Source organism: Alosa sapidissima, chromosome 24 (genome assembly GCF_018492685.1).
Source record: "Alosa sapidissima isolate fAloSap1 chromosome 24, fAloSap1.pri, whole genome shotgun sequence".
NCBI lineage: Eukaryota > Metazoa > Chordata > Actinopteri > Clupeiformes > Clupeidae > Alosa > Alosa sapidissima.
Window position 1 is genome coordinate 5,097,345 of NC_055980.1, and position 24,804 is coordinate 5,122,148.

A 24,804-nucleotide genomic window follows, 5' to 3' on the forward strand; every position below is an offset into this window, starting at 1 on the left:
GCACAGGGAGAGGGGGAGAGAGAGCTGACCCAGCTCTGAGATGCTTATAAGGAGATCTATGCCTGCTGGGAGGGGGATTGCTTTTACTTCATGTTTATTTCAAGGGCGATGATGTAAGGTAGGGCATCATTTTTGAAGTGTGCTGTAATGGCCGGTCGAGGCCAAAGACACATTTGTGCTCACTGACGTCCACACGAGCAAATGTTTCACCTTCACACTGTAAAAAGTTTACGGCCATTGTGAATGTGGCCCCTTATATATATATTTCTCAGCACACTGATTGACCATTTCAGCTTGGGCTGTGTGTTTAGTAGCTATGCAGTACTACTTTTCACAGTGGCATGATGGATATTACATTTGATTTGGATATCATATTTCCCTCCGGGTATAGTAGAGAAACAGACTGGAAAAGGAATAAATGGGCCTACGAGCTTCAAGGAAAATAAACTGCACAGACACACACACACACACACACACACACACACGGGCACGCACACACACACACACACACACACATTGCTGAAAAGTCTACAGCCCAGTGGAAGAGAGGTCCTTGTGTCAGACAGGACTCGTAAGTCTCACAAGACGTGGTTGATGACTCAACAGCCATAAAATCTGTTCGCAATAGCACACACCGAAGGGAAAGGCAATGAAACCTCTGTCTCCTACACAGACACAGGCAATCACACACACACACACACACACACACACACACACACACACACAACACACACACACACACACACACACACACACAAACCAACACACTGTCCTGCACAATAACCATCCAGAGTTTGTCACATGCTTGTTAAACTCACACTCCCCTGTGAGTTCACACAGGAGAGGATCCAATGCTAACTAGCGTCTGGTGTATGAAACAGCAGTCCTCCTCCACCTGAAGCCAGCCTCCACTTTCCCTGCCCTGCCCGACCCGACGAGGAAGCAGTTCCTACTCAACGAGCTGCCGCAAATAGACATTTTAAAAGGGTTTTTGGGACAAATAAAAGCTCCTGGACTTTATTAAGCTGAGTACTTTATGTAACACTATACAAATATGAGGAGGAGGAGGAGGAGGAGGATGGAGAGGAAGGATCAAAGGAAGCTGGGGTCTGGAGGTGTTTTTTTAAAGCCGCTCAATTGTCATGCGCGTCCGTCCACTTTCCGAGTCCTGAGAGAGTCGCTGACACATGACCAAACTTCCCCAGGCCCCCGCTTCTGTATTTTTAGAACATTTTCCACTCCGGGAGCCTGTTGCTCTAGTTCTGCCTCCTTCACAAAATCTGTGAGAGATGGAGAGATCAAGAGAGCAAGGGGGGGGGGGAGGGCACAACAAGTCACAACACACCTGCACACACACACACATAGTCAGGCTCTCAAGATTTAGCTTGACACACACATCACATACAAAAACACTGTAGGTATTTGTCAACAGTCCTTGACTGCTCGGCACCCCAACTGTTGCTGGTTTGCGTCCCGTGAGAATCAAAGCACAAACTGGTGTTGTGACTTGTTTGCCCAGAGTAATCTGGGAAGGAATGTGATACATCATTAACGTGAAACATCATTCACTCAGTAGACAAAACAGTTTAGCAAATGTTAACTGGAACAGTGAGTGACTTTCCAGCCCAGACTGAAGGCCAGTTTCTGTTTGTTTCTTGGCCATTGTGGAGGGACGGTGGCCAACAGTGAGCTAAGCACCTGAACAAGAGTTCAGGATGAAGCCTTGTTTGTTTCTCAAATGGCCATGTCATGTCCCTCATCTCCACCTATGTCAGAAATGTAGGCTTCTTTGATGTCAAGGCACTGGCACCAGCGTTATAAGCTTCTGCCAGGCATTCCAGCAGTGTGTGTATGTGTGTGTGTATGTTTGTATGTGTATATGTGTGTGTGTGTGTTTGTATGTGTATGTGTGTGTGTGTGTGTGTGTGTGTGTGTGTGTGTGTGTGTGTGAGTATGGCATGTGAGTGTTCCCACTCCACCCAAAAAACAGACAAGCCCGGGAAAGTTTTCTTCCCCTCCGTCACTCTCTGTTCCCTCGCTTCTCTTCTCCCCGTCCTGCCCTCGGCCCTCAAGAAGAGTCCCCAACCACTTCCTCGGAATGCTCAGTGCCACACCCGCCCTGACCCCTCGGACACACACACCCCGGACGATGTGGTGACCAGTGATGCCAGAATACCTCACATACCTCTACACAAACCCTCACACATTCATACACACACACACACACACACACACACACACACACACACACACACACACACACACACACACACAGTTCCCAACTACTCACTCTCCAAGGCATTACTGGGCACTAGTGATGCTGTTTCTTGGCTGTCTCTGAATGCCAGCCAAGACTAGGTCCCTGGCGACACACTCTCTCTTACACACCCACACACACACACACACACACACACACACACACACACACACACAAACACGAAAATAAACAAAGTGTCCAGCCAGGACATAATAGTTTTGTTTATCGTTCAGTTTTTCAATCAGCCTCGACAGAACCCCTTCCACATTCATACTGAGGAAGTCTCTTAGACTTCCCTTCATGTTGTGCAACTTGTAGTAGTTGGTCAGTTAAGTGGTGTAGAATGCATTATAATGCAACATACAGAGATAACATTCAGAGACCACTCTAGACTCAGACTGCACACCTTCTGGCTGCACAAATAGAGCTATACTGTATCTCTATTCACCAGTGCTCTGTGGTGAACACTAGACTGCACACCATCTGGCTGCACACAAATAGAGCTATACTGTATCTCTATTCACCAGTGCTCTGTGGTGAACTCTATACTGCACACCTTCTGGCTGCACAAATAGAGCTATACTGTATCTCTATTCACCAGTGCTCTGTGGTGAACTCTATACTGCACACCTTCTGGCTGCACAAATAGAGCTATACTGTATCTCTATTCACCAGTGGTGAACGGGAAGGTGTGGTATTCCCAAGGAACCCGATGATTAAATAAGCCAATGAAAAATTAAAAGGAGTCTTCTGCTGCCAATGCAAGAGATCATAACCGCATATCAACTCCCTAATTTTTTCCCATCAGACAAAATGGGGGATGGGAATAGACTGCTCTAGATGCTTGGCACCAACACCATCCTCAACAGTGCATTTGCAAAGCATTCTGCAAAGCGAATTAGCTAGCGTCTGAGATACAGGGTATCAAAGCTAGCACGCTCTGCTTGCTAAGTTCTGCTTTGTTCATGCTCATTAAATCTGGAAGTCTGTTGCCTGCTAGCTAGCTAGCTTATAAAAACGTGTTTCTTCAACTGAGCCTTACCACTGGGTAAGACTTAAGAGCCATCGGCTGAAGTCCAAAACCAGAGATGTCTTATAGATCACTGAGTTTACTCAAAGTCCTTTTAGGCAAGTCCCTCCACTAGGCGGCCATATTGCAACACTTTTTGGGCATCTATTTCGACACAACGCCAACCTTGCTCCAGTGGCGAGATCACAACACATGATAGGCACAATGTATTCACAACACACCACATGATTGGCCCAATGTATTCACAAGTCGGGATATGTGTAGACAACTGCTATATTGGTGTTACAAACTAACCCCATGCATTTCTATGGATGCTTTTTTTAGTGTCTCCTCATTAAAAAGTCTCTGGTTTACTGGGTATTGAGGTACATTTTTATCTAAATGTTCTGTTTTGTCTAATTTGATCAAAGTGGACATCTGAAAAGTCAACAGACCGGTGGGTGGTCCTGCACTTGGCAGGTCACTGTACTAACACACTAAAGAATGCTCTTCCTCTCTGTCCATCGACTATCAAAGCTCGGATAACCAACAATGAGAGTTCTTTAGTAATTCAATTCAGCTATTCAGCTAAGGTACAAAAGGCAGCCATCTTGTTGCGACCACTGGAATGAAAATATGCCTTTTTCATTTGAATCAGACGGCGAGACCAGTCGGGGCTTCTAATGCGGCCCAGGCCCTTCAGATGTGGCAGAACCAAAAACATCTTTGCGTCAAATCGACACCATTATTCACAATCCAGTGGGCTGAGGTAAGGCAAACTGAGCAGCAAGAACACAGAGACACACAGAGAGGGCCTTTTTTCAAGTCGAATGCCACACATATTTCTGAAAGGTCATCTACTTTCATTGCTTTTTCCTTTCGGGCCCGTCCAGAACTCAGCGAGCCAGATGCATTCTCCATGCCTGACACACCCCCCTCCTCCCAGCACTGCTGGCTCCGGATTCACCCTCACCTCCTTCGAGCCACGCTATGGTGGGGAGGGCGGGTCTGTGAACTGGCCTCTGGCGAGGGCACTGTCCCGCTGAATTAGGTCTGATCCGGGTGGGAAAACCCCATTGGGACTCACGGCATTCCTGCCATTCCTGGAGACCTGCAACTCCGGCAGCACCACCCATCAGCTCTGTATTGACCTGCTACCAGAACCATCACAGAGAGGGAGAGAGAGATAGAGAGAGAGAGAATCTGAACACTCCATCATGGGATATATCTCCTTTTTCACCTCTCTCTCTCTCTCTCTTTCTCTAGAGCCACTGCCACGTACACAGGCCTGTCCTGATCTGGATGCTGAGTAAACTTGGAGGGAGAAGAGAAGAGAGGGGCCATTTATTCTGTGCCAATACATTCACATCACAGGTACGCTGTACACACACACACACACACAGACACACACACACACACACACTACCCAAACAACCATAGCCATAGCCTGGCACTTGTCTGCTATCACTGGGCCAGGATGGACTCACCATTTCATTGGAAGCCAGTAAACCACTAAAAGACTCAGCCTTCCTTCAGATCTTTCCCACACCAGTCAGACCAGGCATCCAAAGCCTAATCTGAGATGTCTGTTATGGGGAGAGGAGTGAGGCACAGATTCAACATTCACCTCTGATCTTCCTGGTGGTTGTATGTTGAATTCATTTAAATCTTATTAGATTAATGACCTGAGCACTGGTTTCACATTTATTGAGTCACACACACACACACACACACACACACACACACACACACACTTATTGCAACCACAAACATGTCTTCCACATTAGACTGCCTTAAACCACCAAGAGCTCAAAGACATAGACAAAGGTAATTGTCTGTGGTCTGTGAGTGTTTCACACTGTGAAGTGATACTTAACTATCATCTCCACCAACACCACCCCCAAGCCCCTGTCCCAGAAGTTCTTCTGCATACAATCACTAGGCGCCCAGGCGCCCATCATAACAATACAGTTATTCAAGCAGAATTTCCAAACATTTATGTTTGGGAAACTGTCGTTTCTAAACCAAATCCTCTGCTTGATAGCAGGTATCACAACAATCTGACTTGTTGTTTCAATAAACTAGGTAGGTCAAAAAGATACAAATGTTCAGATAAAAGACTGATACAACAGCTGCACAAGTGTCTATTCAGGTCAACCTTACATGATCACTTGTGACAGCACCTGAAGAAGAAGAAGAAGAAGAAGAAGAAGAAGAAGATTACCCAATTATTACCATCCAGAAATGGAAAGTCCACATTTTACGCACATGAGATTTTAATAAAGAGGCAAACCTTAGCTTGACCTTATGTAAACGTCACAAGGAAACTCAAAGGGTGGTGAACAAAACGAGGTCAAGTGTTTAACCCTTAGTGTGAGACTGTCTGGTCAACGATAACATCATGCTCATAAAGAAACATCAAATTATCTTGCGCCCAGAGACAAGGCATTCGAAAACTGGCACGAGGGTGCAGCAGAGTTAAACAGGATACGCAGCACTGTGAATGTTTACACGCCTTGGCCAATAGCCTCCTGAACGATCAACAATCCCTATGAGAGTTTTTGTTTCACCCTCAAACAATTATTGAGACACAACAGAGTAGGCCTACGTTAATAATAGAGAACATAATTTCTCATGTATTTCCCGATGTCATTGTTTATGACAATAATGTCATACTTCCTCAGGTGAGGTGACGCCGCCCACCGCAAAAAAAATAATGACCTGAAGACGTCAAAGGAGAAAATACAAGTACACAAAACAGATACACAAATAATGGAATATGCTAAGAAAAAATATTCAGTGACTGACGAGTTCCCTGTTAATTAAAAGTCCCCTTATGTGACTGCGCTGGACTGAAGTCCCAAAGCAATGAACAAGGGTGAAATGTCGGATCTCTGTGGGTTCTTCCGTCATCTACTCACCAACATCGGCGTTGCAGAAAGCCTGTTGAGGATGTACAGGAGAACAGCTGCACGCCTCAGCGATTTCCTCCACTTGCCAAAGAATAAGCACAACAAGCGTGCAAAAGAAGCTGTTCACTGCGTACGGCATTTCCCGCTTGGTGAGTTAATCTTACAGGTGATAAAGGTATGAAAACCTGTGGACTTTCTAAATGCTGATCAATAGATTTACAGATCCCCCTTAACAATAAATATCTTGACACTGCCCTTACTACAATAACAATAACACTCTTCCGATAGTCTCAACACAATATTATTCTCTGGTGCGCAATGGACTATCTCTGCCAGATTGAAAAAATCATGCGTCTAATGCTAACGTTTGCAGACAACCTGTGCTACTTCTCGCTGTGTACCCGTGCCCTCTACCCTGACTGCCTTGTATGGGTCTGTTTTTGTCTGACGCGGTCGGGCTCATTTTTTAAGGCTGCCCGGACGGACTCCTCCCACCCATCCAGAAACGTCCAGCGGTGGGCGACTGTGCGGTGAAGGTCCTCCTCCTCCGGCGTGTGATTTTCTCTCTGTCCAGATGCGACAGTCAGCTGATGTCATACCAGTGTGGTCATTGATTCGAAGACATTTGGGGAAGAATAGAAAGATCAAATAAAGGTCAGAAATCAGACATAGAAACAAGAGGGCTTTGACTTATGCAGTGTGCAGTGTGTGTGTGTGTGTGTGTGTGTGTGTGTCTGTGTTTGGGGCTGGGGAGGGGGGGGGGGGGGGGTGCAAAAGTGCTAGGGCAAAAGATGAGGGCATATTTTAGACTACAGCTGCCACACTTTTCTCTCAGCCACTTGTGAAAACACACACACACATCCCACACAGATACAGCTGCATCAGCAGAGGCCAGGTATCACCAAAGCAGATCAGCAGTCTGGCCTGGCACAGACCACAAAGGTTCACCTTCACCAAACCATTACTTTCACCAACCACTTAAAAACATAGTTAGGCTATGTTACACTATTTGTTTGGTGGGGAATGAAAACATTTGCACACTTTAAAAGTCAGTGAATTACATGATATCAACATTTGTATTAGTTCATTGTGTCCATCTTTATCTGTGTTTTCTTTATTTTCTTCTGTTATTTTAATACATAGTAAACACACTTATGACTATGTACATGCAGGCCATAGCCATAATCATCATCATATGGCAAATTATTGAAACTGTGGACATTTCAGCATACTATTGTAGAAATGCACTGTAGCAGCAATATAATGCATCAATTCTGTTTTGTGGATTTTGCGCTTCGAGTCATGGACATTTTTTTTGGGTGATTGTAAAGTTTGCTCTTCACTGGGGGACAGTAAAATGCTCACTCTGTTTGTCTGGAGACTCTCCACTGTTTCCACTCAGAGCTCAGAAAAAAAAAACCTGCTCCCTGTGTCACTTTGAACGCAGGAAAAAATGAGAGAGGAGGAAGAGGTGGCAGGCAAGAGAGGAATAAGTAAATAGGAATAAGGCTCGGAAAATCCCGTGGCGTTTGCCACTGCTCCTGCCGACTCCGCCACGTACCTTACGTCATCCTTTGGCTCCGTCCCACACAGGCCCCTCAGGGCTCAACAGGAAATACCTGCGCTTGTCTGCCTGGGTCCACAGCATCCAGTGGCCAATGGTCCCCAATAGCACCCTGCAGGTAATGGACAGAATGACAGCATGAAAAATAATCCAGCAATAATAATAATAACTGACATATAGAAGCGTAATCATTTATCTTATTCCATTGATATTTCTTTGATCAAATTCCATGTAAAGAAACTTTTACGATTAATGCATTTGCATTTATTCATATAGCATACACTTTTATCCAAAGCAACTTTCCTATGTCACTTATATTACAAGGGCTGATTGTCCCCAGAGCGACTAGGGTTGTTTTGCTCAAACAAAACAATGGTGGAAGCTGGGAATTGAACCCACATCTTTTAAGGCTACACTAGCCCAGCGCCTTAGCTACTCCTTAGCCCTTACGCTACACTGCCCCCTGATTAAGGTATTCTATAAAATGGGTTGCACATGGAAGATTGTGATATTATTTGGATTCTGAAGAATAAGATCTTCTTGATCTTCAAGCTTGGTCCTTCAAAATAATCACTTTTTTGGTTTCAACATGTGCCTCATGAATAGTTTCCCATCATTTTGTCATTCTATTGTATCACCAGAGGCAGTTAGAGCATTGATTCAGCTCCTTGTATGGATGTAAAATCAAAAACTTGATTTTCAGACATTTTTATTGATGTTCTACTGAGACATGGGTTGTTGAATTCTAGAAGGCTGATTGAGTGAGTAAATAAGTCTCAGTGAGTTTTCATGAAATACATGAAGTGTACTCATGAAGTGGAGTGTATTTACTGACAACGGTACATTTTTAAGTATACTTTGCCTTTGAGCTTCAAGAATATGCTGCAATAACCAGGCACAAATATTACCAGTGAGACGTGAGATTTCTCATGCAAGTATTTGGATTTCCTACACAGTTTTATGCCATGATTTTAGGTTTTCAAGTTTAGAACACATCCATCTAAACCAAAAATGGTGTCTTCTTAAATTGTTTTTATCATCACTGTTTACACTCACAACAGTCTGATCTCTCGGCTGGAACATTCAGTGCAAAACAAAAGATACCATATCTGCACCATTGGTATGTAAAAAATTCAATCACACTTGATAATGAGTAGAAATTGAATATGACACTGATAAGGATCCTGATGTGGTACACTCTGTGACAAAAATATGTTACGAGCGTCCACTAAGGCAAGGGTGTTAACATTCTTTCACTGTTAGATCAACTAACAGTCACTAATATGAGCCTGACCATTTCCAGGTAATTTTAAAGACCAGTTACCTCAGCACCAAATGAGAACATGGGCCCAAGGCTTATCCGCAATGGCAGCTATGTTTCCAAGGTAGTCATCACCTCAACTAGACACAGAGGTACTGACACCATTAATGATCCAGTTTCAGTGGCAAAGGTTGAAACGACAAGTTGACACTTTTTTCCAAAATATGTATTCCTAAGGCGTGTAAATAAACACTGGGACCCTGAGGCCTGACAGGAGCGTCCCTTTATAGCTCCTGGGGTTTCCTCCCCGGCCGCCTGTGGGCCCTGAGGTCCCATAACAAAAGCAGTGGCGGTGAGGCATCCGGCGCCTAGAGCCTTGGGCAGACCTGCTCGTGACTGGGCCTGAGGTTTCCCACGCAGGCCAGGGTGAGTGTGCAGAAAAGCGAGTGATGTTCTCCAGCCACATCACACAGATCTCCCCCACAGCCACCTCAATGGGATCATGTGGACAGGAATAGCGATAGAGGACAGAGGACAGATGGATTAGGTCTGTTTGTTGATGTGGAAGGAAGTTCCTCCATGATTAGCCTTTATACCTCCCCTCCAGCTTGGCTCGGATGGACACTTGCCCATATTTGCACATCTCAGTATTTCCTGTAGGAATTCTTCACGTTTATGGATCTTGGATGTGTTTACTCTGTTTCCCCCCTCAGCGAGACCTCTTGAAGAATGGCTGTATTTTTTTTTTATCAGCTTAGCCACAGTATCTGTGTCCATGGATATAATGGGGAAATACGGGTGGAAGCTGAACATGGAGAGAATTATATTCAGGACTTCCTTGACCTGTCTCAGTGTCTGTTAAGCAGTGTGAATTGTCACTATCCAATATAAAGACTGCCCTGGTGTTATGGGTTTCTTTCACAGACTTTTAGGAGCAGTTTGACTGTAAGTGAGATAACAGTCACTGGAGGTTAATTTTTCTGGAAAGCTGGAAGTAATCAGCGTGTTGTGGCCTTGGATGCTCCTGCCCTGCCGTGTGCCTGCAGGATGACCTGGCCTTGATGGGTACTGCCTGCCCCAGTGAAACATGGAGAGGCGAGAGTGAGCAGACTCCTTATTCCCAAATGTATGCTGGTGTAATTGAGCATGATGTGTTTTGTGTGTAATTGAATGGTTGAAAGAGAGCACTGTATACGTACATATGTGTGTGTGTGTGTGTGTGTGTGAGGGCGCATGTGTGTGTGTGTGTGTGTGAGGGCGCATGTGTGTGTGTGTGTGTGTGAGGGCGCATGTGCGTGTGTGTGTGTGTGCAATGCTCTTTAAAAGAGCCAGACAAAAGCCCTTTGGAGGCTGTGGTGATATACTCAGCTGGGAAACTATGCAGAACATGTGAAATCTGCGCCCAGAGGGAATGTTTTTGCAATTTTCTATGTTCCTTAAAAAAATAACAAATAATCCAAACAGGGGGATACACTGCTTTGCTAGAGTTAATGATGATTGTCCAATTTGTGCACTGTGGCCTTATTTTCAGTCTTTTAACCCTTTGTGATAGTATAGCTAATAGTTAGCATTGTAAAGCCTAATGATTTGGATGGAACACTTTTATGATGGGAAGAAGAATGACAGTCAAAAGAAATAACATTTTGTCCCAAGGGTTTTTATTCCACATGTTTATTCTGTCATTTTGTCTTGAATTTTGTCTCATAACATTTTTTTCGGTCGAAGTAGTAGACACCACTGAATATTTTGCAGACATCTGAGTCAAGCGTAGAGTCATAAGAAACTGCCCACTCTAGAGAATATGACTTTTCTAATTCCACTCTGGTCTCTATTATACATATTGATACAATACGATAGCCTAGAAATCTAGACGCACCCTAGCAGCGGCAAATTAATTTGCTCAGCCTGTACGTCTAGTATCAAACCATAGGGATTTCTATTGGCTGATGCCGTGGACGTCATCCAATCACAGCGCTCTATTTTGTTAAAGAGTCTTAAGGCGGGCTTAACAGGATAACGACAGTCCTGCGACGGTGAACAGCAAGAAAGGTGGCTATGGCGAACGAAGAGCGGTTGTTTGAATCGGCGTTGGCTTCAACTTTGGAGTAGTTGGACTTGTGCTTTTCTTTGAAAGTAGAGCAACACAATGCACTTAAGTCATTCCTTTCGAAGAAGGATGTATTTGCCGTTTTGCCGACCGGATACGGATATGGTCGTAGCGCTGGCCTATTGCATGCCTAGGCAGTTTGAAAGACAATTCTCTGCCCGCCCCTTGGATTAAGCAAGGTGAATGGTTCGATTCCAGACTATACATTTCAATGATATAAGATGGCCCGCCAGGCTAACAATACGATACAATATACTTTATTGTCCCAAAGGAAATTTGTCTTGGACTCATATGCTGCGCACATGCCATCACAGTAGGCTTACAATAAAAACAAACCACGCTAAACTAAATTACTTTTGTCTTGTATGTGATATATTTCATATGACATACATCACATCACATACATCACTCTTGTACTTAAACTGACACTTGTTACCCCCTTTTAACAATTAGTTTTTTTTAAAAAGTGGTTTGATGTCAGACCAGGTCACATATGCCTAATTAGTTATGCAGTGATTGTTTTTGAAATTTTAAAACAGGTTCGGCTATCTCACCAGGGTCTCACCAGTTATGATTAATTGACATGATTATGTCCTATTACAAGTTCAATCAGACTGGGCCTCAACTGAATAGCAATCATTACTTCTGAGCAGTTTAAGAGTGTAAATAAAAAAACAGGGTAGACCAGGCCATTTAAGGTCGACTATATCTCAGGTATATTATACAGAAATGTTGTCTAATAGCCTTACACATGGACGACTGTTGCAGTTTACATCAAAAATCCCTCCTGTCCACCAAAAGGGTAGGCTACGCTGACATCTGCTGGACAAGGTTGACATTGTCTTTTTGAGAAAAGCAATTAGCCTAGCCTACTATAACTAATTTCCACGTTCCAGTATTGGATGTTTAAATATTATCCTTTATCCTAAACATAACAATATATTTCATGCAGAGTTCAGAGGTTTGAAGTATAACTTTTGCCAAGCATGCCTGTCTTGTTTATTTTGAAACGATAAAGGAAGAACATCTTATTTTTAGGCTACCACAGATGTAATAGTGTGCTGTGTAAATGTGCTTTTAAATTGTGTGATGAAGGAATTAAGACTATTCAGTGTAGGCTACAAGAGTCTGAACACCCAACTCAGTTCTTTATTTATTGGGGTGTCACATGGAGTTAAGTTCTCCCATTTAATTAGGCCTATACTGTAATATAACAGCATAGAACATTTATATTTCATTCCCATCTCGACACCCGTTTCATAAATCATTGAAGTCAGTAGGACTAGGCTAGCCTAGGCTACATTGCACCCAATATATCTCACGTTTTTTCCGGTATTTTCTAGTTCTGTTGATTTTTCCTGAATTTCACGCTTGGTTACAATACAATGGCTAGTGCAAATCTAGGCGTAGCCTAGGCCTAGGTCAAATAAAAAAAATCCATCACGCCATACTTAATAACTTTTAGAGATATGCTGCGAGTAAATGAGTCCCATCTACATCTACCCCAGTGCATGACCTCACTCTCTCATGAGCGGAATCTCCGTCACGAACAGTTTGCAGTCCACACATCCGCGAAGATCACCTGTACGAGAAAGACGGTGAACGCGCGTGTTCGTGTGTGGCCGTCCTCGCGGATGCTGCTTGTGGAAGAGTGTTGAGAGAAAACGTGGAAAAGTCCAAAAATAGAAGAAGAGAAGCGGAATTCTGAAGAACCTGGGTATAGGTGGACTCGCTGTCAGAAGAGAGACACAACCATCGGCGCAGGATGGAGGAGGACAACTACGGTAGGAGTACATTTGAGCTCTTTGCAAAACGATTAATGCTACTTCCAGTTAATGTCCCTTAACGTAGGCTATCACTTTTGTTATGCCATGGTGAAAACTGTTAGAGCTGCGATTTTCGACTTGTGGGTTAGGCTAGCACATAAGCGTTGCTTCAGACCTGGTTAGGATAACTTTGAAAATGAGGAAATGCTATTTTGTGCTCTTTTGGGCTTTGCAATAGCTTGATACATAATACATAGATAATTCTGTCCCTGTGAACTACCTGTAAGAGAACTTTCTCTCTACATCTGACATGCAATCGCTGCATTGCCTAGCGGTATCAGCTGACAACAGAACGATGCTGAGAGACTATGAATAATTGACAACCTTTTCCTAGCACCGAATCTAATTCATAAGTAAAGACGTTCACAGAATTATTTTTTTGACCGTTGAGAACGGCTGTTTTGCTTTCCGCGTTTCAACTGGAGCTGCTTAGGAATCAGCGTTGAAGTGCCGCTGGAATGAACACACGTCGTCTCAGCTTGCTGCAGCCCAAAACGTGGGTGGTGTATCTAAATTATTTATACACACTTTTTATCTGCTGAGTGCCCTCTGTAACTGGAAGTACACATGTTGTGTGTGTGTGTCTGTGTGTGTGCGTGTATGTGTGTGTTTGTGTGTGTAGGCCTACGTGTGTGTGTGTGTGTGAGAGAGAGAGAGAGAGAGAGAGTGTGTGTGTGTGAGGGAGAGATGGTTGTTAAATAAACGAGTCTCTCATGTAATTAATCAGTGCTTTTACCAAGAGCATGTTGAAGTGTGTTTAAGTACCGTTTTTGCTTACAGTTGGCGGTTTCCCTCACACTCATATTGAAATATCTGCTAGACAATAGCAAGCAGTGGTACAGGATATCCTGAGCTAGAACATCAGTGAAACTCCCTGCAATGGAGTGTGTGTGTGTGTGTGTGTGTATGTGTGTGTGTGGGGAGGGGGATGTTGGGAGCATACATGTGTGTTTTTTTGTGTGTGAGAGAAAGAGATAGGGAGAGAAGGCATTTTAGGTGCAGTGTTTGGTAGAGTGATGCTTCCTAAGCATGATTCTGGCATTTCATCATACTCGTCTCTCTCTTTTACAGGAAATTATCTTACATCAACAGGAAGATAAATTGCAGTATGACAATCACGTTGTCGATTTTTTCCATAGAAAAACCAAAGCCATACAATGTAAGCACATAGAATGTAAGGCAGACATGAAAACGTGTGTTTTTATTTTTACTTTGCAGTACTTGCCTGTTAACAATTTGATTAAGCCGATTAATGCGACTTCCAGTTAATGTCCCTTAACGTATCACTTTTGTTATGCCATGGTGAAAACTGTTAGAGCTGCGATTTTTGGTTTCTTGTGGGTTACTGTAGGCTAGCATACTAAGCGTGGCTTCAGACCTGGTTAGGATAACTTGCTATTTTGTGCTCTTTGGGGCTTTGCAATAACTTGATACATGATTCAGAATTAATTATGTGGTTAGGGGAGCACACGTGTGTATTTTTGTGTGTGAGAGAAAGAGAGGGAGAGAGAGCTTTAGGTGCAGTGTTTGTGTGTGTGTGTGTGTGTGTGTGTGTGTGCACATGCCTTCTCGGTACGTGAGATTCGTGAGATCCAGCTTCATAATACTGTGATACTTGTCAGCACAGTTTATGATGTGTGAGTGGGTGTTTGCTCTTGAAACACATGAAACGTGTATGAAAAATGTGTGTGTGTGTGTGTGTGTGTGTGTGTGTGTGTGTGTGCATACGGTAAGATCTGTGTGGGGGTGTTTTTAGCAGAGGTCTGGGCCACTGCTGCAGTTACACAACAGTGAAACTACTACCTTACAATGCATACATTTATCATGACTTCAATGCTGCCATTATTGAGATGTCATCTGCAGTCTGTCTAAGCACTGTTCTTGTAAGAAAACCTGATGATAGCTCGAGCACACAGAGCAACTTGTCCAGTGATGTTCCAGTGTTCCTGACCAATCCTGTTTTTGAACACTTTCCTTCTGATATTAGTCAACACATTTTATCTATAGAACTTCTATCATTTATAGGCAGCTAGTCACAATCATCAAATGAGAACATAATATCAACACATTTTATCTATAGAACTTCTGTCATTTATAGGTAGCTAGTCGTGATCATCAAATGAGAACATTAGAAACCTGTGATGTTATTGCCTGGCAACATTGCTTAAGAATTTGCCCCATGTATAACCTTCAGTCCACATCACAAATGTATGTCCTCTACGTGAGTCTGTTGGACTGCCTCAGCATGTCCCCACTGATGGAATATTCCATAAATACCACAGCATTTATTAATGATATATGTCATCATCCTTGCAGACATGGCACCGTGAAGAAGGCCCTTATTAGAAGAAGATGTGCTGTAGACATTTTTCCATTAGTATGCTACTATCAAGGAATGTGTTTGTGTCTGCTGTCTGTTTGTTGTGTGTTACCATAGTACATATGCATGTGCACATACTATACATATGTGGCTACACATAGGAAACATTCAGGTGGAGTGCACATACGCAATGAGGTGAACACGCACACACACATACACACACACACACACACACACACACATGTAAAAAATAGCATATGAGGTTAGTGTGAGTATCAACATGATCACACTCAATCGGTTTAACCCACAGGTGCTCACACACACCTACACAGACGCTGTTGTGGTTGTTGTTGTTGTTGTTGTTGCTGTGTGTGTGTGTGTGAATACCACTGCCTCTGGGCTTCTTTGTCAGGACTGCGTGAGTGGCACTGTACTGTTACTGCACTGCCGAATGCACACACAGAGCTCCTCTTTAGTCACACCGCTCCCTTTGGGACAATCCTGTGTGTGTGTGTGCGTGTGTGTGTGTGTGCGTGTGTGCGAAGAGGGAATAGATGATGTGAGAGTGAAAGAGAGACAGAGAGAGGAAGAGATGTTTTTATGTGGTTGTGAAATCTATGACATGTCTGAACATTTTGTGGTGTGTTGTGCCTGTGCGCCTGTTCTGCTGCGTCCAGGAAGCAGCCATACCTCAGGAAATTGTGTGTGTGTGTGTGTGTGTGTGTGCGTGTGTGTGTCCTCAAATTACCTTTTTGAATATGTGGTGCTCTGCCTGCAGCCTCCGCTTGCCTTACTGAACTTTGCATGTTCACTCACACACGGCACGACACGCACTGAAAACAAATCTCTGTATTCCACTTTTACGTGTTAGCCACTAGAGGGCCTCTGCATTCAATAAAAGTCCTCAAAAGGCTAAAAGGAATGTTTTCGAATGCAAGTTGTACAGGTATGCATGTGGCAGAAAAAAAAATTAACATATTATATTTCTTGGGGATATGTGTGTGTTTATGAGTAATGTGTTATGTTGTGTGTGTGTGTGTAATGTGTAATATGTGATGTTGTGCATGTGTGTAAATTCATATTTCTGTGAGTGTGTGTGTATGTGTGTGTGTGTGTTTGTGTGTGTGTAAGGTCGAGCCTCTCTTAATCCCCTATTTTCCCTTCTTGTCATTGGTTGGCATAGAAACAGGTCCTCTGAAGTGATTTCCAGATCTAGTTAAATGATGAGCATTTGCCTTTGTGTGTACATCAGTAGATTCATGTGTAGTAGGCCAGTACTCTCAGAACACTGGGAGCCTGGATTTATATGTGTCCATATGTGGAAGTGGGATTCATGTGTTTGTCAGTTCATTTTATTGTTAGTTTTGTACAGTCTTGTCTTTTTTTCTCAGTTTTGTGTCGAACTTGTAAAATATGAGTCATTTCTATTAAAGCATCCCCACAGGCTTGGAAGACTATAGATGACTTTAAAGCATAAGTTTATGTTGCATAGCTGTGCCTTCATGTTGAATTTAGGAAGCTTCTGTCTCACAGTTGTAACACTAGATCATTAAATATAAGGTAGTCATTTCTGAAGAAGAAACATTCCATTCTCAAACAACATACCATCAGACTAGGGGTGTAAAGGTACTTGTATTGGTACTGAACCATTTAGGTATAGGACGCGTGTGGACCATGTTTCAAATTTGTTTTCCCACACATACATATGTTTACTGTGTGTTTTGTTAATTAACACTGAAAACATTTGACACATTTTCCAAAATACTATCCCTGCTTATGTTTTGAGCATCAGCAATATTGCCAGTGAATGTTAGGTTAGCAGTACTTACAGGTGTACTGTACCAAAAATGAACTAAACCGTGACTTGAGACTGAGGTATGTAAAAAATGTTTGTGTACTGTCAATTTCAATTTCAATTTTATATCACTTATAGAGCGCCAAAACATTGCACATGTCTTATGGCGCTTTACAGAGTGTTAGATAATCAGAGAAGGCCCATGAGTAATAGGGGCAAGGAAAAAATCCCTAGAATTGGAGATACATGTAGGAAGAAACCTCGAGCAGATCCATGACTCAAGGGCCTGACCCATCTGCCTAGGGTCAGTAGAGAACAGTAAGGTCTGTTTACATAAAAAATGAATAAGACACATACATTCACATAGAGAGAGAGAGTATAAGTATAAGTATATATGCTCTTTTGATCCCGTGAGGGAAATTTGGTCTCTGCATTTATCCCAATCAGTGAATTAGTGAAACACACTCACACTAATCCCGGCGCAGTGAGCTGCCTGCAACAACAGCGGTGCTCGGGGAGCAGTGAGGGGTTAAGTGCCTTGCTCAAGGGCACTTTAGCCGTGCCTACTGGTTGGGGTTTGAACCAGCAACCCTCCGGTTATAAGTCCGAAGCACTAACCAGTAGGCCACGGCTGCCCCAAGAAGCTCACAATCAATTCAATTGTCTTGCCACGACCTGTGGAGCTTACAGACAACGAGAGAGAGCAGTGGAGAGAGAGAGATGGAGAGAGGATGCTCCTGGTAAAATCTAGTATCTCCTGCGGAAAGAAGCAGAAGGCCCTGTGGGTGTGGGCCTTACATATTAAGAAGTCTGTCATTATTAAGCCATTAAGCTAAAGCACTGGGTCTCCTTAGCAACAAGCTCTTTACTGACTGTGTGTCTGATCTGAATGAGTTGAGTATCTGAGTTGAGTATCTGAACAAATGAGTATCAGAGTTGAGTATCTGAACAAATGAGTATCAGCATCTGAGCTGGGGTTCAGTCGTGGCAGATAGCAGCAGTGGCCTGATTAGAGTCTGAGAAGAACAGCAGTAAACTGACACAGATGGAGAGATGCCACAGGCTCCCTCCAGAGCCTAGTTAGCTAAGTGTTTATTGGCCTTTTAGGTTGTGGTGGTCATCTTGTGGGAGTGTGTGGTGTGTATGTGTGTGTGCGTGTGTGTGATTTTGGGATGAGGAAAGTGGTCATCCTAGAATGTGTGTTGGAATTTTAATTCACAGTTGTTTTGTTGGTAGAGACTGCTAGTAGCTCCACACTGTATTTGGTTTCTCAGAGAATGTGACCGTTGTGCCACTGATTAGTCTGCTGAAATATTTATTAAAGTTAAAGTTTTAATGATGTCTTTATGTCTTTAACAGAGTTGAATTAATATCCTAATGCAAAGATTATCTTACACAGGTAACACACACACACACACACACACACACACACACACACACACCGACACACATACACAAACACACTGCAGCACTTGGTGAACATTCTCACCTACCCTCTGCTGTATTGCAGACTTGCAGGTGTCATCCTGTCGCCCCGTGTAGGGCTGTGCCCTCTCATGGGCATCGCTCCAAGCCAGACTCGGGCTGGCACCGTGCCCACATCCCGCCACTGCTCAGCTCCTTTGATGGCAGCCTGGCATCCGCAGGGGCCGTGTCAGGGAGTGCGCTCACTGCCCTACTTGGTTACGCTGCCAGGCTGCGGAGGCAGAGGAGCAACAGGTTTATGTCAAAGCTGCTGGAGTGTAGAAACAGGGCTTAGGGGTGCGGCACGGGGATGAGTGTGTGTGTGTGTGTGCATGTGTGTGTGTGTGTGTGTGTGTTTCAGAATAAATCTCTTAGCCAGGTCATGTGTTGGTGGATTCATTCTAAATGAGAGCATATTGCGGTAATACCGAGTTGGGACGCAGGACTTTCCAGGCACTCGTCAGTGTGTTTGAAGCCTATGCACACACACGCGCCATCATGCCCGGTGCCTACGCACACACACGCGCCATCATGCCCGGTGCCTACGCACACACACGCGCCATCATGCCCGGTGCCTATGCACACACACGCGCCATCATGCCCGGTGCCTACGCACACACACGCGCCATCATGCCCGGTTTCCGTTTCTGTACAGTGCAGGTGCTCTTCTCTCTCTCTCTGCACAGGTGTCTTACCGTTTCTTACTGTGTCTATAGTTTGCCACTGAGCGGCCTTTTGCTAGGGGGGGGGAAACAGTACGTCTGTTCTAGGGGATGTTGCCCAATCACTAGGTTATTGTGTCAGTTGCGGCTACTGCTACCTCATGGTGTCACAGCTGTGTGTCCGGGCTGCGGTGGCCTAGCTGTGCCCATTGCACTGCAAAAAATAAAATCTAACCAAGTGTTATTAATCTTATATTACAGTCAAACAATCTATTTGGGATTGTTTTTAGTATGAGGAGACTTACCTAGCACTCTATCGAAAGATCATTTTGACTTAATTTAGGAAGACTTTGACTTATTTTAAGGAGTCGTATCAAGACACTGGCAGACAAATTTGCTTGTTTCAGAATGAGACATGAGAAGGAGTCAAACTCTTCTGAAATTAAGTCAAATGATCGTACGTGAAAGCACTAGGTAAGTCTCTTTATACTGAAAACAGTATTGACTAGATTTTTTGATCTTGATATAAGATTAATAACACTTGGTTAGATTTTATTTGATAAGCAGTTTGTGCAGTGTGTGGAAATGCATCACAGCTCATCCTCACCACCAGTCTGAGTGTTCATTTAATAATCCAGGAGAAACAAAACCCTCTATACTAGAACAAATCTTCTACAAAGACATTTTATCTCTACAGGTTTACTGTAACTAATCAATCTCCTATAGATTCCTTCCTGACTGACCAAAGCTAGCAGCCTGGATTGCAGGCGTTGCGGCGGTGTGAGGGTCTGTGCTGTCCTTGAGACTGACGGAGGAGAGATGTGTAGGAGTGTGTGTGTTTTCATGCTGTGCCCAAGTCTGTCCATTCACTGACAGGCATCACTTTATGTCGCCTTCCAAGGAGCCCCACTGACAGAAGTGTACAGAGCTGACATTTAAACTGGCTTTGAACATATCTCATTTTCTCTTCATCTCTCAGGCCTGAGAGATAGCTTGGGCGTGTGTCTGTCTGTCTGTCTGTCTGTGTGTGGGTGTGTGTCTGTGTGTGTCTGTGTGTGTCTGTGTGTGTCTGTGTGTGTGTGTGTGTGTGTGTGTGTGTGTGTGTGTCTGCGCATATGAGTATGTGTATGTGATTTTGTGTGCGTGTGTGTGCTTTGCTTTGCCATTGGTTTAGATCAGTCAGTGACACATAACTACAGATGTCTGAAGTATGCAGCACAGCTGCAGACACATAGACTAAGATAAACTCACACACACGCACGCACGCACGCACACACACACACACACACACACACACACACACACACACACACACACACACACATGTGGCAGACCATTGGCCATGGGATGAAATCCAATAAATGTTCCATAATGGTGAACTCCACTATAACATCATTAAAATCAGCTTGTTATGATGTCCTACAGGAAGTCTAACTTCTGTTCTTCCAGTTGTAGGTGCCTTTGTTTCTTCAGAACTTTGACTAGAGGTCATTTTGCCACTGCAACAGCTAAACACTTTTGCAGTAAATCATGTTAGACCCTTTGGTGCCAAGTGGACCCAACCTTAACCCACACTAACAAGGTTCCAGCTTACACTGTAAGAAGGGCGGGGGGAAACGGAGGCTTTCTACTCCAACATTAGTAGTTGGGGGGGGGGGGTTGCACTGAGTCCTCTCCTATCAGTGTGTGGACAGATGCTGAGCGCTGGGCTCCTGTTCTGACCGAGGCCATTGGAGCGGTGGTGGCGTTCCGGTGTCCTGCTGGGCGGCTTCTCAGCGGCAGCACCAACACACTGGTCGGGTCTGGACGCACGCGGGGCCGGCCTGCCCCTATCAGCCGCGGCCCAGGCGGCAGCCAAACAGCGCTGATGCCGACGGGCTCGCCCCCTCGCTTTGGTCTCGCTATCGCTCGCCGTCTCTTTTGTTCTCTCGTCCTCTCTCTCGCGCTCCGTCTCGTCAGCCTTTTAACTTCTCGGGCGCGGGGAGATCACCCTGCACGCGGAGGCGCAATCTAACTGGGTCATCTGGCCCCATCCTGTGTGAGCAGAGGCATGGGGAAGATTTTTTAAGCCACTGTGTTTAAAAGGCAGCTCACTGGGACGCAGAACACCTCAGGGATGTTACACACACACACACATACACATACAGATACATAGGGTGCTTGCCAGCTCTCTCGATCTTTCGATCTGGCTCTGTCTTTCTCCCTCCCTCCCTCCCTCTCGCTCTCTCTCTCTGTGGTGTGTGTGTGTGTGTGTTGATTTCTGAGCTTTATTGAAAACAGTTCCAGGAATTGCTGTCAAAGCAATATCAAGGTTAACCAAGGCAGACTGGGCTGGGTAAGGGAGAGGGTAGGAGTACAGTGTACTTCTAAAAACTTCCCTTCTGCTCTAAATTACTCATGTAATTCATGTCTTATAACAAACCTTTCCACCAGCCAAATATACTCAGGGCCTTTCAATATACCGTAATCTCCCAACTATTAGCCGCGGCTTATACATTGATTTTGCAAAATTTCTTCAGCTATGAGGTTATTACACGGGGGCAGTGAGTATGGTATTAATATAGTTTGCATATGGTTAATATTGCAATATGGTTGCATAAAACACTGTCCTGCGGTTTATGCACAATGCGGCTAATACACAGGAAATGACTGTAGAGCTCTGCAAGACCCCTTCCTATAGCTTTCTCTCTGCTGTTCTGACATGCCTGTCACTCTTGTTTTGGGATAAAAAAGAAAAGAGCAAGAGAAAAGGCTTCCAGCAGCATGGGTCATGTGTCAGACTGGAGGTGGGTCTGGGTGCTTACAGCCCTACTGGAGGAGTAATGAATAATTGTACTGCCTCATCTGTTGTGTTGGAGTGAAATATCGTGTGTCTGGGTGCTTTTGTTGAGAGTGCGATGTGTGTGAAGACACACAAAAGAGGAGAGGTGAATGCTTCATCATAACGCTATTGTTCTGAAGGCCGGGACTCAATGATTTCAGTCGCTTTGTGTGTGTGTGTGTGTGAGAGAGAGAGAGAGAGAGAGAGAGAGAGAGAGAGAGAGAGAGGTGTCATTGTTTAGAGAGTTTCTATCATGGTGTTGTGAGGTAGGCTGCTGTCATATATGTTGGAAGTTTTAAAATCCATCCTTGTTCTCATACTCTATAAATAATGTACAAACATCAACTGTAAATGTATTTTAAACTATTTAAAAATATATAAAAAATATTTAATTTACAAAATGCTGTTGCTAAGCAACAGTGAACGCACCACAGAGACTCCTGTAGAAAGTTGCTTCCAGCCATTGAACTATTATGTACATGCCAGACACAGTGAAATTGCATTTCTGTGCACTGAGACATTGTTGTGTTTATCTGTCATATTATTCATATCATATTCCTCCTGTCAGAGCCTTTAATGCTTTACAAAGATACCGTAAACCTGCTTCAATCAAAACTCGTAGGTGCATAGTAAATAAGACTAGCATCTAGCTAGCTTGGGTAGTAGTTAACATACATTGTCATTATATAAAGGCACATCATATAGGTATTTACCATTTTTAATCAGTTTTCATCCTGGTTTCATCCATTTTGATGGCATTATGGTCATGTACGGATGGATAAAACACATTCCAACTTACCACTCAGGCAATTCTCTATGTACTTTTGGGATCCAGTTGCTGTTGTAATGTAAATGGGTCACATTACTGTAAAGGGCCAGTGTTGGTGTATTGTAGTGGAATTGTAGTAGAGAATGCTAAGCTGTTGCAGGGCTGTAGTGAGAGAGGCCTATAAGAGATCCAGCAGATGTATACGGTCTGTCACTCAACACCCAGCACAGGGAGGAAGAAGGGGCCAAGGGCACTGAAGGAGAACCACGGAGGGCACACCGGAACACGTGTCATAATTAGAGTCACCCAGCACAGCACAGAGTGCATAGGGCACTATAGGTCAGAGGAAGAGAGAGAGAAAGAGAGAGAGGGAGAGGGAGAGAGAGAGAGAGAGAGAGAGAGAGAGAGAGAGAGAGAGAGAGAGAGAGAGAGAGAGAGAGAGAGGGAGAGAGAGAGAGAGGGGTTTAGATGTCAGCTAGACAATGGATTGAGAAAAAAAGAAAGAAGACACGTGCACACTGTTTTCATCTCAGATAAAGCAATTTGTTTGTGTGTTGGAGATGTGATTATGTGTGTGTGTGTGTGTGCGTGTGCGCGTGTGCTGTGTGTGTGTGCTGTGTGTGTGTGTGTGTGTGTGTGTGTGTGACAGAGCGAGAGAGACATACAGAGATCAAGAGGAAGAGGGAGACAGACAGAGAGAAAGAGAGACAGAGAGAGAGAGAGAATGATAGAACACTGCGTGTGTCCTCTGAGACCCAGCATGGGCAGGAAGGGTGTAAACCAGCATGAGATGGGAGAGCCGGTGAGAGAGGGAGAGAGAGAGAGAGGGAACAAGGGAGTGAAGCAGGAACTGATAAACTAGGGAAGAGCCAGGAGGGGCCTGGAAACCAGGGTGGACCTTCCTCCCGGAGCCTTGGAGAGAACCTTTTTCATTTCCTGTAGGAACCACCTTTGCCCAACTCATCCAACACCTAACATGCCACTAGTCCACTCTCATGACCACACACCTAGCACAGTTATTCAGCAGGACACTCAATAATTACTGAAGTTGTCAAAAAAGAATTTGACAAAAAAAAAGAATTTGGCCAGTGTAGAAACACATTCATTACTCAAACGTCACTGAACTTTCCAATATCCCTGTGTGATTAATTAGAGTTGAATGATTAATGAGGGAAAGTGTTATTGTGTTAGCTGTCCTGTGATGTGTGGCCTATTCACTGGGATGCTCCAGTGTTTCTCAAAACATTCAGGCACTCCGGGACGCCTATTCATAAATAGTGTATTTCATTCATTTATTTGGCCCTCTGGGTGCTTTTACACACACACACACACACACACACACACACACACACACACACACACACAGTCATACACAGATACACAAACATAGATTTTACAATAGTGTTAATTGCGTCAGACAAGACGAGAGGAAATATGTTCGTCAACGACCTTTTTTTCATGACTAAGACGAGACGATGACGAGACGGCAGTAATGTCCTGAAACACTGACTAAGACCAGCTTAAGATGCATTATTGTTGACGAAAAAAGATGAGACTAAAAGGTTTTGCATGAAATAAAAACTAAGAGAAAATCTCTCTTCATTTTCGTCTACAAAATGAGAAGACAGAATATCTACCTCTTACGTTTTCAAAATATTCCGAATGAGTTCATACGCAACAGCTTTCCTGTAGGCTAGTATATGTGCTGTTGCTGCAACCCTGTGGCTGCAACACGAAACTACATGGAACAAGAACACTGGAGATTTCTGCCAGAGTTAGCAAGCTAACTACCTAAGCTTTATGCCACAATGCTACATACCCAGAAGATGAAGCTTCTCTAATACAAATTAACATCCCCCAGAATGTCCATACGAAAATGTTCATCATGTAATGTGAACTATTTAACTAGTTAGACTGATGATGCAAAGTTCGCTAGCAAGTTAGCTATGGCTAAGATGGAGAGTCTGTTTGGGGAATGTGTTGTGTTTGGGCGCATATCGCCATCTAGCGAGGCGGAGTAAAACATTAATACTTTGG

General features: G+C 44.0%; 2 protein-coding genes across 2 annotated transcripts in view; one reads left to right on the forward strand and one right to left on the reverse strand.

Moving 5' to 3' along the window:
• Positions 1-6,628, reverse strand: part of timp2a (TIMP metallopeptidase inhibitor 2a) — an 18,413-nt gene extending 11,785 nt beyond the window's left edge. Inside the window, exon 1 of the mRNA XM_042083391.1 lies at positions 6,188-6,628. Within this exon, the coding sequence (XP_041939325.1) occupies positions 6,188-6,317 (130 nt within the window). The 5' untranslated portion in view covers positions 6,318-6,628. The remainder of the gene's footprint in view (positions 1-6,187) is intronic.
• A 6,034-nt stretch (positions 6,629-12,662) lies between these two features.
• Positions 12,663-24,804, forward strand: part of cyth1b (cytohesin 1b) — a 67,622-nt gene continuing 55,480 nt past the window's right edge. Inside the window, exon 1 of the mRNA XM_042083386.1 lies at positions 12,663-12,894. Coding sequence (XP_041939320.1) covers positions 12,876-12,894 — 19 coding nt within the window. The 5' untranslated portion in view covers positions 12,663-12,875. The remainder of the gene's footprint in view (positions 12,895-24,804) is intronic.